Source organism: Gopherus evgoodei, chromosome 3 (genome assembly GCF_007399415.2).
Source record: "Gopherus evgoodei ecotype Sinaloan lineage chromosome 3, rGopEvg1_v1.p, whole genome shotgun sequence".
In the NCBI taxonomy this organism is placed as follows: Eukaryota; Metazoa; Chordata; order Testudines; family Testudinidae; genus Gopherus; species Gopherus evgoodei.
In genome coordinates this window covers 121,051,216-121,065,819 of record NC_044324.1, presented here as the reverse complement: position 1 = coordinate 121,065,819, position 14,604 = coordinate 121,051,216, and the positions used below count along the sequence as shown (strand labels likewise).

General features: G+C 38.6%; 1 protein-coding gene across 8 annotated transcripts in view; it reads left to right on the top strand.

The window, feature by feature from the left end:
* SHPRH (SNF2 histone linker PHD RING helicase) overlaps positions 1-14,604 on the top strand; it is a 121,337-nt gene that overhangs the window by 74,187 nt on the left and 32,546 nt on the right. For all 8 annotated transcript variants that reach the window (XR_003999624.1, XM_030556509.1, XM_030556510.1 and 5 more), the window contains 5 exons: positions 4,030-4,137; positions 5,259-5,401; positions 8,645-8,818; positions 9,088-9,150; positions 10,331-10,556. Coding sequence is in view for 7 of the 8 variants with exons in the window: in XM_030556509.1 (XP_030412369.1) it covers positions 4,030-4,137; positions 5,259-5,401; positions 8,645-8,818; positions 9,088-9,150; positions 10,331-10,556 (714 nt within the window). In the remaining variant the exon portion in view is untranslated. The remainder of the gene's footprint in view (positions 1-4,029; positions 4,138-5,258; positions 5,402-8,644; positions 8,819-9,087; positions 9,151-10,330; positions 10,557-14,604) is intronic.

Sequence of the window (14,604 nt, the reverse complement as noted above, 5' to 3'; positions counted from 1 at the left end):
GATGATGCTCAGGACACTAGAATCCTTTCTTCCTAAGGTAAATTCCTCTTTCAACGTTTCCCAAAAGGTTGTGCTTCCTTCCTGTTGTCCAAAATCATAACCCCGAACTGAAAAGGTGTTTTACATCTTAAGATGTCTGAAGAGTATTGAAAATCTATCTCAAGCATATAGAATCCATGAGAAGATTGGGCTCCCTGTTCATAGCCTTTCATGGACATAGAGCTTCCAAATCCTCCATCGCTTTGTGGATTAGACTATTTATCATGGAAGCCTACAAATCATCAGAGTTCCTGTCTCAGAAAAGATGAAGGTACGCTGTATGAGATCCTTAGCAGATTCATGGGTTGAATGAGCAAATGTGTCCACTTCAGAAACTTGCAAAGCGGCCCTTGATCTACATTTCATACCTTCATTAATCACTGTAAGATGGATCTGTCTTCTGCAGAGACCTACTTTGGCAGGAAGGTGCTTCAGGTGATAGCCCAGAAATAATATTGACCTTTGAAAGAGGAGTGCTTCTTATTTATTGAATTCTGTTTTCACAACACTCTGATCACTTCTCACTACTTCCTGGACATCAAGAATTGTGGGAGATGCTGGGCTGCAGAATGGAAATTACTTACCTATAATTTCCTGTCTACAAATAGTATCTACCACAGTTCTATTCACCCTAGATGACTCATGAGCCAAGGGTCAAATATTAAGTGGAATTGTTATGATAGAACTGTTTTTCCTTGATCTAATGTACATAGTAGTTACATTGTCTCTGGAATATTTTGTTAGTGAAATTATGCAAATTTTACAGTTTTGGAATAACTCATCTGGTAGTAAGCCGGACAAGGTGGGGTATGGCCAGAGTATGCAGAGCCAAAATTCTGATCTGCCTCTTTGAAGCTATAGTGAGAGGAGAGCAGCCCAGATATCCAGAATTATGGGAGTTGCTGCTGGCAGAAAGAAAATTCTGTAAGAAATTTTCCATTCGTTTGTGGGGAAGAGAGCAAGCTACAAAGTAAAACAAAACAAAAATAAATCAACTGAAAAGTACTAGGCATTAATTCTAATAGGTTTTCCCTGCTTTAGCCAGCTGATAAGGGAGAGGACAAATCCTTCCCCTTAGATTTCCTTTGGTGCAAATTCCCCTTACTTCTATACTTTGCTGTGACCAAATATGATAGGCAGGGACCTGTGAACCTTTTATAGACAGCATCACCTTTACCTTGTCATAATTGCCATGGTTTGTTGGAATGTTCAATTAGTGCATGCATATGTCATTTTGTATGCATATCTCGTGTGTGTTTCTCTAGTATTGCATTGAATAGGATGCTTTTTTCTGCAGTGAGTTAAAATAGTGATGGAGATTAAATTAGTTTAGGCATTATTTTAAGCTGGAGGACATGTACTGTAAGTTTCATCACAAAGTGGAATTGTTTTTCTCTCTTCAAAAGCAACTATGCATAGACAGATTTATATATGCTTCTTAGCAAAATTTAAATTTGAAAAAGGCATACTCTCATGAACTGTGATTATACTGTTACACTAATAAAAAAAGTCTTTGACAGCTAGCCCATATCTTTGTTCACCTGGCACCGATTTAGACTTTCTCAATAGTGCATTTAGCTTCCTTTTCTTCACTTCCACTTCTAGAACTAGAGAAATTGCTTTACCATTCTTTTTTCATCTTTTTCTCTTGTATCACAGCACAATCATAGTGCTTTATTACCCTTTTTATAAGATATACATACCAATAATTTGAGCAAATCTACTCCATTTTCTTTTTGAGGGGATTAAAATATACATATTTGGGGCATAAATTGGTCTTAAATTGTGCTTATGGGTGCAGCTAAATTCCATGATCTGCTGTCAAAATTTTAACAAAGTGCCCTCAAAATTTCTGCCTCCATCAGAGATGATACATGGGGGGTTGCTTCCACTCCACCCAAATTCCATCAGTTCCATTTTCTGCTCCTCACCCCACTCTAATTTCTATCCATCCATGTACTTTTGTTTTGGCTCCTACATGCCTGCCTTACCTGTCCAGCTGTTCCTCATAGCAACAAAAATAGTGGTAAGTGTGTTGTCCTGTCATCTCTGATCGTGGAATGATCAGGCCAGAGGCTTTCTGGTGATGGACTCAGTAGATGGTTGGGACAGAATCACTTTTTAATATTTTATGTGAGAGAGTCTCCCTTACTGCTAGTAGTCCAGTGTGGGAGGAGCAGGCATCAATCTCCCTTAGCTTATATTAGGAATGGAGGGAGCCAAAAGAACAGGTCTTCTGTGGCTGGTAAGGAGACTTGGGCCTGGTCTACACTGGGAGGGATCAATCTAACTTACGCAACTTCAGCTATGTGACTAACGCGACTAGACTAGACGTGATAAATCGACCTCTGTTGGATCGATCACTGCCTATCAATCCAGCAGATAATGTAGACAAGCCCTTAGTGGGAAGGGGATAGGTATTGGAGATTTGGGGAATAGGACTTCAGAGGCCTGATGCTCCTTCCATTTATACTGGTGTCCCTCCTTTCATTGACTTCACTCTGGATTACCTTAGTGTGAGAGAGCAGAATTGGGTTCCCTCACATTAAGAACTCTTCATACCAAAGTTGGGGCCAGGCAAGCACTATCAGGGAGGAAGTTGGACTTTGGCAGCCCAGTTGCTTATTTCTTGTGAACCAATTGCTAGGGTTTGAAAAATAATATCTTTTTTATGCTGTTGTCTCAAGAAAAAGGTCTGGAAACTTTAGCTTTCATTTTCCAACAGAAAAATTGAGATTCTTCTTCATTGTCCTCTTTCAATAATGTGCTCTTTTCCACCCCTATGAGAGTCTCTCTAGTTTCAGGGACTAAGCTCCATCCATACTAATAATGATGATGATTCCATAGTAATGGAAAATTGAAGTGAAACTTAACCAACCCCAAAATGCAGAAAACAAAGACACAAATATGACACACCAAAATTGTGGTGAGAGGTACTATAGATTTTGACCATTTATTTGTGAAAACACATGCCAGTAATCTACTTGTTAACCTGACAATAACATATTGCCAAACTAGTGCAAATACCACAATGAATTTTTGTTTGCAGAAGTGCTTCTTACCAAAAATAAGAAGTTCATCATCTGATTTGCCTAAAAATAGCAAAGAGACAAGGTGGGAGAGGTAATATCTTTTACTGGACCAAGTTTTGTTTCGAGCTTTCGAGCCACACACAGCTCCTCGAATCTGGGAAAGGTACTCCAAGCATCACTGCTAAATGCAGGGTGGAACAGATTTTGTTTGACCTGAAACTAAACATTTAGATTAGATTTGAAGCTTTTTATATATTTTTAATAAAGTCGATGGACATTTCATAATGAAAAGGAGTTTTGAATCAAAATATTTTGAAAATGTCAATGAAATGTTTTGATTTTTTTTCCAGTTTTTTTTAGGGTTTGGTTTTGTTTTTTTCTGACCAAGACAATTTCATGAAATGTTGTGTCAAGCCAGATATGCATTTTTCTTTATTTAAAAAAAAAAAAATTTGGGGGGGGGGGGCTAAAAATTTCTTTACTTAGTATGTTGCAGTTAGGTGTGGTGTTCAGGTAAAGCATTAAATAAATTGCTGTTCTCTGACTCAGCAATAGCTACTGCTGTGTAGGTGCAACAGAATGGCTGACAGGATAGAGAGAGAGGTTTAAAATCAGAATTCCTTGGCTTTTTTGAATTTAGCTAAAGTCATTTTTCATCACAGTAATATAGTTTTAAAGTATTAAATTTATTAAATTTATTTCTTCTCTTTAGAGAAGAAAAATTGGTAGTCAGACTCCTTCCTGCTTACAATTTGTCAAATTGTACTGTTCTCATATTTATAATCTCATGCAATTCAAGCTCTTTTAAAGAAAAAAAAAAAATTGGATTTGCAGAGAAGCAAGTACAGACCTTGGGTAACCAACCACACTCTTGGACTAATGCAATACAGTAGCTGTTTAATTATTCGTTGTAAATATAAATGGCTGATGCATATTTTAAACTCTTATTTGCATATAGGCTGAACAACTTCGACAACATTATATGAGTAAATCCAATGCAGAAGTTTCAGAAGCTCATCAGGCCTTGCAGCCAGTGCAACAGACCATTCGTGAGCTCCAGAGAAAGGCAGGTCCTCTTTGGCTTATGATTTTTTATTTGCTAAGTACTTTTTAACCTGTGTGTCCTAGATTCCAAGTATTATTTAATATTTGTAATGTGGTAGCACCTCGTACCCTAATCAGAATGGAACCCCATTGTGCTGAGCACAGCACAAACACATAACAAAAAGATGGTTCCTGTCTCCAAAAAGCTTACATTTTTATTAGTTGATGAACTACAACAAATGGACACAACAAGCAGATAGGAACACAGGGTAACTGAGAATTATAATAAAACAACTGCTTTATTCCTTTTCCATTGCATTATATTACACATGTACACACTTGCCGCTTGAAATTTAGGCTAAGAATCAAGCTATAAGAATAATATCATACTGGCTTGGAAGATACTACATTTCTATATTTTAAAAACTCAGCATCAGGTGAAGTCTCCATTCTTTCCTAAGGAACTGTTCTTCCAGGCAAGTATATCTCAACAGCATTAATTCACTCTGACAACTGGTGAGAAAAGGTGTAAAAGAAAAATATAGTGATGAAGGCTTGAGCTGAAATGCTGATTCAGCTATACTATATTACAGTAAATAAAGACATAGACGATTAAATAACACATGAGCAAATATACTTTCCCTTTCCATCTACATCCATTGTCTTTTACATTTTGAAACTTACTTCAGTCTTTTCCATTTTTTCATTGGAAAAACAGCCTTGTTTCTCTCATTAAAAAGTCTTTTATTCCTCTCCCCTTTCTTTTCCTCCTAGCAGTCTGTGTTAAAGGAGGAAAAGGGAGTTATTCAGAATGGAAGGAAACTTCCAAACTACTCCACTTATGCACTTGCTGTAAGATGATATTTTTCTTCTCTTGCATAGATAGCCTACCTGTGCCTTATATGTAAACAATTTAACAATATTGACGTAATTGAAATTTACAAGGAGGTACCCACTAGTTATTCTGGATATATTTGAGGGCAGAGATGGCGTTTTCGAACTGTATCTTTATCTCCTGGCTGCTTCCAGTAGAATTACCAGTCCAGGCAGAATATGATCCAGAGAGCAAAAAAGGCTCCTACCACAGCATGCAAAGCATTTACCTGTTATGAGTATTCATGAATAAATCTCTCTTGCATACAGATACATTCTGGGTCTCCTTGGTGGTTGGATGTGATCCAGACAGCAATACAATATGCCATTGATGAGGAGCTTGTTCAGCGTGTGCAAAATGAGATAACCAGTAACTACAAACAGCAAACTAATAAACTCTCCATGGCAGACAAGTAAGAGAATAAAATACAAAATAGCATAATTAATACACTTAACTCCACTCAAGTCTTCTAATCAGTTTGTGCTAGCAGATGCAATTAAGTGCCAGGCACTTGTGCTTCAGAACATCTGCACTGCAATTAATTTTCAGAACACACTTCAAAAAGGAGAAACTAAATATAAAACTTCAAAAGAGAGGGGCCTTGGGTTTTCCCCTAAACAAGTATTCATTAAAATGTTCTCCTTTGTATAATCTATGATGGTTTTGTTTTTTTTTAATTTTCTGTATTCATGCAACTGCTGAGCAAAATAATTCAATGTTAATTACATTGGGATTTAATGTTCTCTGAAACTGAATTGCAATTTATTTTGTTCCTCTAGGGATTCATTTGCATCAGTTTTGGACCCCTATTGGGGTCTGTCCATTTCCCGCTTTGCTGCTTCCCATTCTTGATACCATTTTCTGGCCAACAAGTTCTGGATGGGTTTCCCACTGCAGACCATCAGTACTGCTTCTTCTATTGGGATTGTCACCAGTTACTTCCTCCCCGCCATCATCACCCTTTTTACAAATACCTGCAGTCCCAAGTTCAAGAGTGCTGCCTGTGCAACACTCCCAGCTCATGGAGCAATAAATTATAGATTCATATGTTTGTCCTGTAAAGTGGTGTATAGATGAGTGACTAGCGTTTACTGCACTTATTAACAGTCTGGCTTCAGATACAGGAACATGAATTGTAAACAGTTGGCAAAACTGAATATTTGCCTGTTTAAAAAAAAATGAAAACTACTGAAATGTGAATTGCTTATAGGATAATTTCTATTTATTTAATCTACATTGCTATAAACAAACATAGTTCTTCACAAACAAGTGAAAAACAGTACCTTTACTCTGGATTGTTTAGTCATAAGACTTGATCATGCAAGATGCTGAGTACTGATACAGCAAAGCACTTAATCACATGCTTAACTTTTTTAATTACACTGAAGTATTGTTTAAAAAAAAAAGGAATTTTTACTTTTTATAGCTTTTCTTTTTCCATACTCAGAGTTGTGTTGAGAAGGAGAAAAGAGAAATTCCACCCATTACTCATGGAACATCCATCTTATTGAGAGCTATCGTTTGAGGCTAAGGGTTTCTCGTTATGCCGCTGTTCAACATCTCTGAGAGAAGAGATTTAGAAGAGATGTGTGTGTGGTTGCCATTAGAGCATGCCAAAAAAGGGTGATTCCCTTTCCACAAAAAAATTGGGTGTTTGAGGAAAAAGTTTCATTCAGAAGTAGGACCAAACATCAAAAATGTGAAAGTTTTCACAGAAAAGAGTTTCCCAAAACATAATTTTTCTTGAACCTAAAGATTTTTTCAGCTTCCTGGCTTTCCCTCTGGGAAGGCTTTCGACAGTTTTCCAGGTGAATTTGATAGGAGCCTTCCTGCCCAACTGTTGGGGAGACAGAGGCCAAGCACTGCTGGCCTCCCCATCCCACAGAGCTGTGGGGGAGCCAGGCAGAGTGCCCAAGTGCACTGCTGTGTTTCAACCAGAGTTTTTGTTGAATCTGTGATAGACTCATTGAAATATTTCACTCTACCAGACTAAACTAAATTTCATCAGAAAATTTCTGGCCAGCTGTACTTGCCACTACAGTGAAAGAGGAAATAGTTTTTCATTTAAAATGGGCTAGTCAGAAAAATCTTAACAGTTTTTCTAGTTCTGGCACTGGCAAGGTGTGACCTTGGGCAAGTCGCTTTTCTTTCTGTGTCTCAATTTCCTCATTTGTAAAATGGGGGATAATTATACTTGGTACTCCTTTGTAAAGTACTTGAAGATTTGCAATAAAAATACTCTAGAAGAGCTAAAATATTTTTATTATTATTAAAAATGCAATGGTGGAAGCAGCAAGTGCTATCTAATAACTGAGTAGTGGAGTTGGCTGACCCAAGATACAAAGTGGGATTTCTCTCTTACATTTGGAACACTTGGCAGCTCAGATTATATTATCAACTCAAACTTAAATGCTACCCATGTGTTTCCAAAATACCCTGTTGGTAATTGGTTAGCTCTCCCATATGTGGGTTTTATTTAGTTGCAGAATTCCAAATTAGCCCTAAGTATTGCTTAACTAGATCCTTTAAACAGCTACCATTTTCTAACCTTGCTCAGCTTTACACAGATGAACTTATCCTTCTCTAACTTGGCTCATTGTGCTTTTGGAATGTTTTGGATCAGATTTTCCCTAAGAGAGAGAAATCTATTTAGAAAAAATATATATACTGTAGAACCTCAGAGTTATGAACATCAGAGTTACGAGCTGACTGGTCAACCACTCACTTCATTTGGAACCCGAAATACACACTCAGGCAGAAGAGGACACCCCGCCTCTCAAAAAAAAGGGGGGCAAATACTGTGCAGCACAGTAATGTGTTAAATGTAAACTACTAAAATAAGATGGGGAAAGTTTAAATAAAAAATATTTGACAGAGTAAGGAAACTCTCTGTGCTTGTTTCATTTAAATTAAGATGGTTAAAAGCAGCATTTTTCTTCTTCTTAGTAAAGTTTCAAAGCTGTATTAAATCAGTGTTCAGTTGTAAACTTTTGAAAGGGCAACCATAACATTTGAGTTATGAACATTTCAGAGTCATGAACAACCTCCATTCCCAAGGTGTTTGTAACTCTGAGGTTCTACTGTAAGTACTTTTAAGGATGCCAAGTCGAGCAGTATTCTGGCATCCAAAGCGGTGAACCCAAAGAACAATTACAGCATGGGCAGCAACAGTTCACTTCCCTCATATTGTACTGGCAGCAGACTGTGCACCCGATCAAGAGAAATACCTACGTTTAACTAAGTGGTTCATCTTTATGCTTGTTCAGTATTTTATCTCTGAGAACTAGAGTAACAAATGCTTTGTGTGTGTTGGTTTTATGTATGTGTCCACTGTGAACTGGACTGAGACTACCAAACTCATTACTCGCTGGCCGCCAAACACAAATCAGGTGGTAAATATTTCAGGCACTACTGACCTTGACCAGATTTGAGACAGTGACCAAGATGCTATGTGCTATTTCCCCATTTCTAAAATCTGAGCCATTTTATGTCACTGACTTAAATAGGAACTATTCAGGATAGTGAGCATTACACTTCAGGACTGGGCCTTAAGTAGTTTCACTGCATACTGCAATTTATTTATTTCTCTTCTTTGTGAAAATCTTGAATTGGGTTTTGACTTGGTGTGCTATTATGTGTTTTTGTTGTTGGTCAGGTTCCGTGACTGTAGAGGCCTTCAGTATCTGCTCACAACCCAAATGGAAGAGGTGAAGAAGTTCCAGAAGCTTGTAAAAGAAGCTGTGAAAAATCTAGAAGGTCCTCCCTCTAAGAAGGTTATTGAAGCTGCCACTATCTGCCATCTGCGACCCGTTAGACTTCCTTTGAACAAGTATGTCAAAAACATTGTTTTTGTAGGAGGCGTATTGAGAAGTCCATCTTCTTTTGGAATAAGAGGAAGAAAAAGGAAATTTAAATATTAAAGCTCCCATCTTACATGAGATCCATGTAAACAGACCCTTATGTCTGCATGGATCCAGTTTGTGGGATCAGGCCACATGTTTTGTTTTTTTTTAATTAAAATGGAGATCTCCTATTTTTTTCCACTGAGTAGCTGAAAATTTAATGAGCCTATTTTCTTTGCAATCTCTTGTATTCTAGTTGTGTCTTCTGTAAGGCTGATGAGCTGTTCACAGAATATGAGTCAAAGCTGTTCTCTCATACGTGAGTACTTAGTTTTCACTCTTATTTTTGTGGTTCAAGGAAAATTTTGTTTTGGAAGTTAAAGTTTTAAATATAAACATCCTAAGATGCCTAAAACCTTTGTTTCAGGAGCAAACTATTTTAACATATTCTTGCAAAGAGAGTCAGTATCAATTTTATAGGCAGTGTCACTTTTGTATGCATATTTCATTTTAAAAAAAAAACACTCCTTTATAAAATGAACAGATAAGAAGTACTGTTTTCTCATTCGGGGTTTATGATTTGAAAGACCACAGAGCTAAATTTTCAAAACGTTCTCAGCTTCTTAATATGCATATTTTGTAATGATATGTTGAGCTACACGGTCTGTATGGGCAAATGCTTTTTTGTATGCATGCAAGTCAGGAGTCCTCAGAGAACATTGCTGATGGTTACTTTTAATTTTTCTAAGTAAGAGTACAGTCTGATAAATTAGATGATAATCATTATGATAGGGAAGGGAGGTGGGAAGCTGTTGCATTGCCAAAGATTCTGTGTTGGGGTAGTAGATTTTGAGCCAGGGTTCCTCCTCTGCATCTCTTTGCTCTCAGTCCAGGGAGGAGTTAAAGATACAGAAGTGCTATTTAAAAAAATATTATTTTTTTTACACTTGACACTTCCAGTGTCCTTAATAACCACTCTAAAAGTATGATGTCCAAGGCTTTGCAAGAGCTAGTATTGAGTGCATAGCTGACAAGGTGGTCTGCACAGTATTCATATTACCAGTATCTAACACGCTGCTTTCAAGGCACTGTGGGATAACCATAATTTAAAAGCAGATACACAAACCAAAACTGTGTTTTCCCTATTTTAAATTATGAATATGTTCTAAACCAGGAGTGTAAGACTTGATGTTAACCAGAATGTGAATAGTACCACAAGCTACTTACATTTTGGTCCTGGATGATTATTTTTATGTTGCCTTGTTAATATATCCTGATTGTCAATGTGGCCATGTTTTGGGGTTCATAACAAATAAATAGCAAATAGCATGGTAGTTTCATATATATGCATTTCTATATTTATATATGTAAAGTATGTATATATCTTAAATATAGCAAGTGTGTGTATATATAAATGTAAATATAGCTCTGTATGTGTGTATAAGATACTCATATCTTGAGAATCTAGTGACAAGTGTTATGTTTTGGTGTATTTTCAGTGTGAATGGCCAGATGGCTATCTTCGAAGAGATGATAGAAGATGAAGACGGGCTGGTTGATGACCGTTTGCCCACCACAAGTCGAGGACTATGGGCCACAAGTGAGACAGAGCGCTCCCTAAAAGCCATACTGTCTTTTGCCAAAGCTCACCGAATGGATGTTAGACTAATTGAAGAAGGGAATATATTTCTGGAACTCTTTGAAGCATGGAAGAAGGAGTACAAGGTACAACAGATAAGATTTTGAAGAAACATTGCAGTAGTGTATTATATGTAACATGAACATAAGCCAAAATTTTCAATTTAGATGCCTAAAGTTAGGACGTGTCTACATGTAGATTTTGCACAGATTTAACATTTACCAAAGCAAGCTATACTGATATACACACTTCTGTATCAGTATAATTGCATCTATTGCAGACTAAACCAGTTAATCTGGTTTTCCTGATTTAATTCTGTATTTAGTAGGGGTTACCAAATAAGATGTCTGGCCCATTCATTTCCTCAATTGACCTTCTGTCTCATATCAGTCAAACCACTGCACCTGGTGTTTTCACAGTACTGTTCCCCTTTTGGGGACAATTTATTATTTTAAAATAACAAAACCATACAGCCCTCACCTCTGGGCTCATTTAGTTCTTTTGGTTTCTAACAGGCTACAGCATGCATTTAGCCCTCCCTCTAGACTCAAAAAAATCGTTTACCAAAATCATTGCATGGTGTGTTTACGGGTTGTGTACAAAGACTTGTATGTCTGTGTTCTGGAAATATGTTCCTCAAATGTGCTTGGGACACAGTGTGCACATCGAGCCTGTGGCTGTGGATTCCCCTCTCTGACTGGCTTGATTACAGACTGAGGACAGTGAAGGTATATTTACATATATGGTAGACAAAGTAACAAGCAATGGAGGAAGGAGCTTAGTGAGCTCACCGAGGGGTCAGAATCTGCCCCCCAGGAAGCCTCCTTGGCTCTTAAGGCAGAGGCAATGGACTTTGGGTAATATAAGGGGAGCAAAAAACATTTTAGTGATCCGTCACTTAGGCAACTTAGGGTACAGCACCCTCTGAGCCTGTGAAAGTTTGATCCCCTAGGCTGGAGGGATAGAGATGCTGGTAACTGGATGTAAATAAGAAAACTGCTTAGGCAACAATTGTAATTTTCTAAAATTAAATTTAGTCACTAGAAAGCATGTTTTATTAACCATACCTGTCTCTCTTTCTCTGGCTTAGTATCACTTAAATTTTGTTCTTCATTAATAAGCTTATTCTTGTTTTATTACAAACCCATCTCAGTGCTCTGTGTTAAAATATAAGTCTTCAGCTAGTATGCATGCTGTTTTGAGTGTCACAGGGAGATTGACTGGAGACTGCAGACACACATCTCAGGGGAACTCAGGAACTGGGATTCACATATTGCTACCTGCAAGGCCAGTTTTAGACTGGCAAAGTCTCCAGGAATTTGCTGGTAAAACTGACAGGCTGGAGTGTCAAGAAGCTGATGCACAGCTTAACAGCAGCAAAGCTCTCACTTGCTGAGACAGAGGGGTTAACTCAGTGGCTTAAAGTTCTGGGTATCCTGAGCAGAACATCACACCTTCCTTATAATCCTCCCACGAGGTTTGCTTTGCAGGGGGTGCGTGGATCAGCCTTCGTGTCGCACTTTCTGTCAGTGCCTGATCAGGGCCTGGGAAGCTTAAGGATCCAACCAGCAGACCAAATTTGGTGATGAATCCTAGTCACATGCCACTTGTGGCATGTTGCATATACTCTAGGAAGATGACTCCTTTGCAGCCCCCTTAGCTGGAGCTTGTCTTTCAGCAGACTCCTGCTTCTTGATGGTCTCTCTCCCAGGCCTTTTGTCTTATAGTTCTGGAGAGTTTTCACCCACTTCTTCCCAGCATGGTCCCCAAATTCTCACTGACTAAAGCCAGGCTGCCCTTATATTCCCCAGCAGGACTGGTTCCTAGTCACATGTTCCCATCACAAGTGAGACTGAACTCACGACTACTTCAGAAAGCCATCTTATTTCTGTGACACTGCAGAAACTACACACAAGCTCTCAGGCATCTAAACCAATATTTAAGCTCCTGATTTTCAGAGATACTGAGCACTCTGTAAATCCCACATGTTCTCTGAAAATCAGGCCACTTTTATTAATTGATTTGAAAATGTTGATAATAGTTCTTTGTCATGCTTCACTATTATATGTGCAGAATTTAGTGCAGTTGGCACAGAGAGGACTATATTCCTGACGTGAGCCTCTCATTTGTGGCATTAGTGCATTTCTTCTGCTGTGAGAACAAATAGTATCTTCATGTTCTATTGCTTTGGGAGGCAGAAGAAGGGCTAATATTGCCAGTGACAATGCAGATAGTACATTTGTGACTCCATCTGGCCTGCCCTGGCAACATTGATTCAATTGACGGTGCTGCTCAAATCCACTTTGAGCTGGAAGAGCACTGCTACATATATTGTAGCCCTTATATATCTGGAACTAACTTTTCAGTTAATGATCTCTACAGACCTTCTTTGACCCTACTCTGAAATATAACTGCTGCATTTAAGCAAAGGACAGATAATGTCAGTTTGCTCTAGGATTCATTGTTTTTGCAGTATAAATGTAAATGTTTTGTCACTGCCAGTTCTTTGCAGACTAGGGGAATGGGAAATGTACCTGCTTCTTTTCTAATCTCACAGATTGGCTTAACAGCTTTATTTAAAATTGTGAAGGCTTAGCCAGTGTGGACAAAACACTTAACTTGCTCTTAACACTCACTTAGAGAAGAAAGCCAAAGTAGCTGCATGCTTTTCTATTAATGAATGGTAATTGCAGAGCTTTTGTGCAACTATTCTGCTAAAACTGTATGCAGAGATGAACGTTCCGTACATATACTTGATGACAGTCGGGGGATTCATGAGAGAAGACTTTGCTGGTGGCATTCTCTGTGACTGGAAATAGTGTATTAGTGACATGATCCAAGGAAGCATCTGAATTGTCAATGAATGGCCTTATAAGCTATCTTTCCTGGTGTTTTACCTATTTTTAAAAGCTGTTTTGGTTTTATTTTCCTTCGGGGTGGGGCTGGGGAGGGCTTGTAGGGGCTATAGCCACCCCAAAATTTTCCTGAGGGCCTCCCCCCAGTAGCCAGTCTGTGGCAGCTGCCGCTCTCTGGCCACCTAACTTTGAAGGCAGAGCAGAGAGAGGGGCAACTGCTGGCTGGGGGCCCACCTTCAGCAATAGCACTGGAGTAAGCCTGGGTGGGGAAACAGGATGCCTGAAAGCAGCCCTCAGCTTGTGTCCCCACCCTCTGGGGTATGCTGCGCCGGGAAGATGGAAGATCCAGGGTTCCCACAGCGGCCTATGTTTCCTGGGCAGCTCTTACCACTGCCCAGTGCCAGCTTCCTGCCTGGCCAGGGGCAGGGCCTTGGGGGGAGAGAAGGAGAAGAGGTGGGGCCAAGGAGAAGGGCAGGGCCTTATGGCGAGGTGGGGCTAAGGCCTACCTCAGCCTCCTACTGAGAAGAGGCTGGTGCCACCCTTGTTTTCCTTGTTTGTTGAAATTAACCTCAAAATGTGACCTATTTGGCTAACTTTATGCTAGTTTACATGCAGAGTAATTCTGCATTTGTACGTGTTAAGGTGTGGGCTCCAAAATTAATGCTTCAGTGCTTTTTTTTATTTAGAAACAAAAAACAAAACAGTGCCAGCAGGCCAGCATTCAGGAACATCCTTACAGTAGCAAACCAGTGTTCTCTCAAGGCCAAATGTCATATATGAAGGTAGGAATCTTAACAGAAAAAATTGAGGGGTGGTTCCTTGGATCTCAGTGTCATAGAGGGACTCTTGAATAAAATAATTAAAAGTTGAGGAAAGATGCATAGAACAAATAGGTTTAGGCATAAAAAAAACTAAATTTGTCACAATATAATCAATTAGGGATTTGAGAAAACACCAGGAAGTGTGACAATTTGCAATATGCTGGTTTTCTATAAATATTTAAAATTAGGTAAATAACATTTGAAATACTTACTGTTCCTCAGGTGAATACAACCCAGTGACTGTTTTTTTTCTCTTACCCTTTTCTGTTTCTCTGTTATCTAGAATGGTCAAATTTTTGCATATCAACATTTACAAAAAAATGGTATTGTCACTCAAGTGAGCAAAATACTTCATGCGTCATCTAAGAAACTGTGCTTTTACTACTTTATGCTTTCCAAATATTGCTAATAGTTTTCTCATTTCCCTTCATTTTATTCAGAGAGTATACTTAATCAAG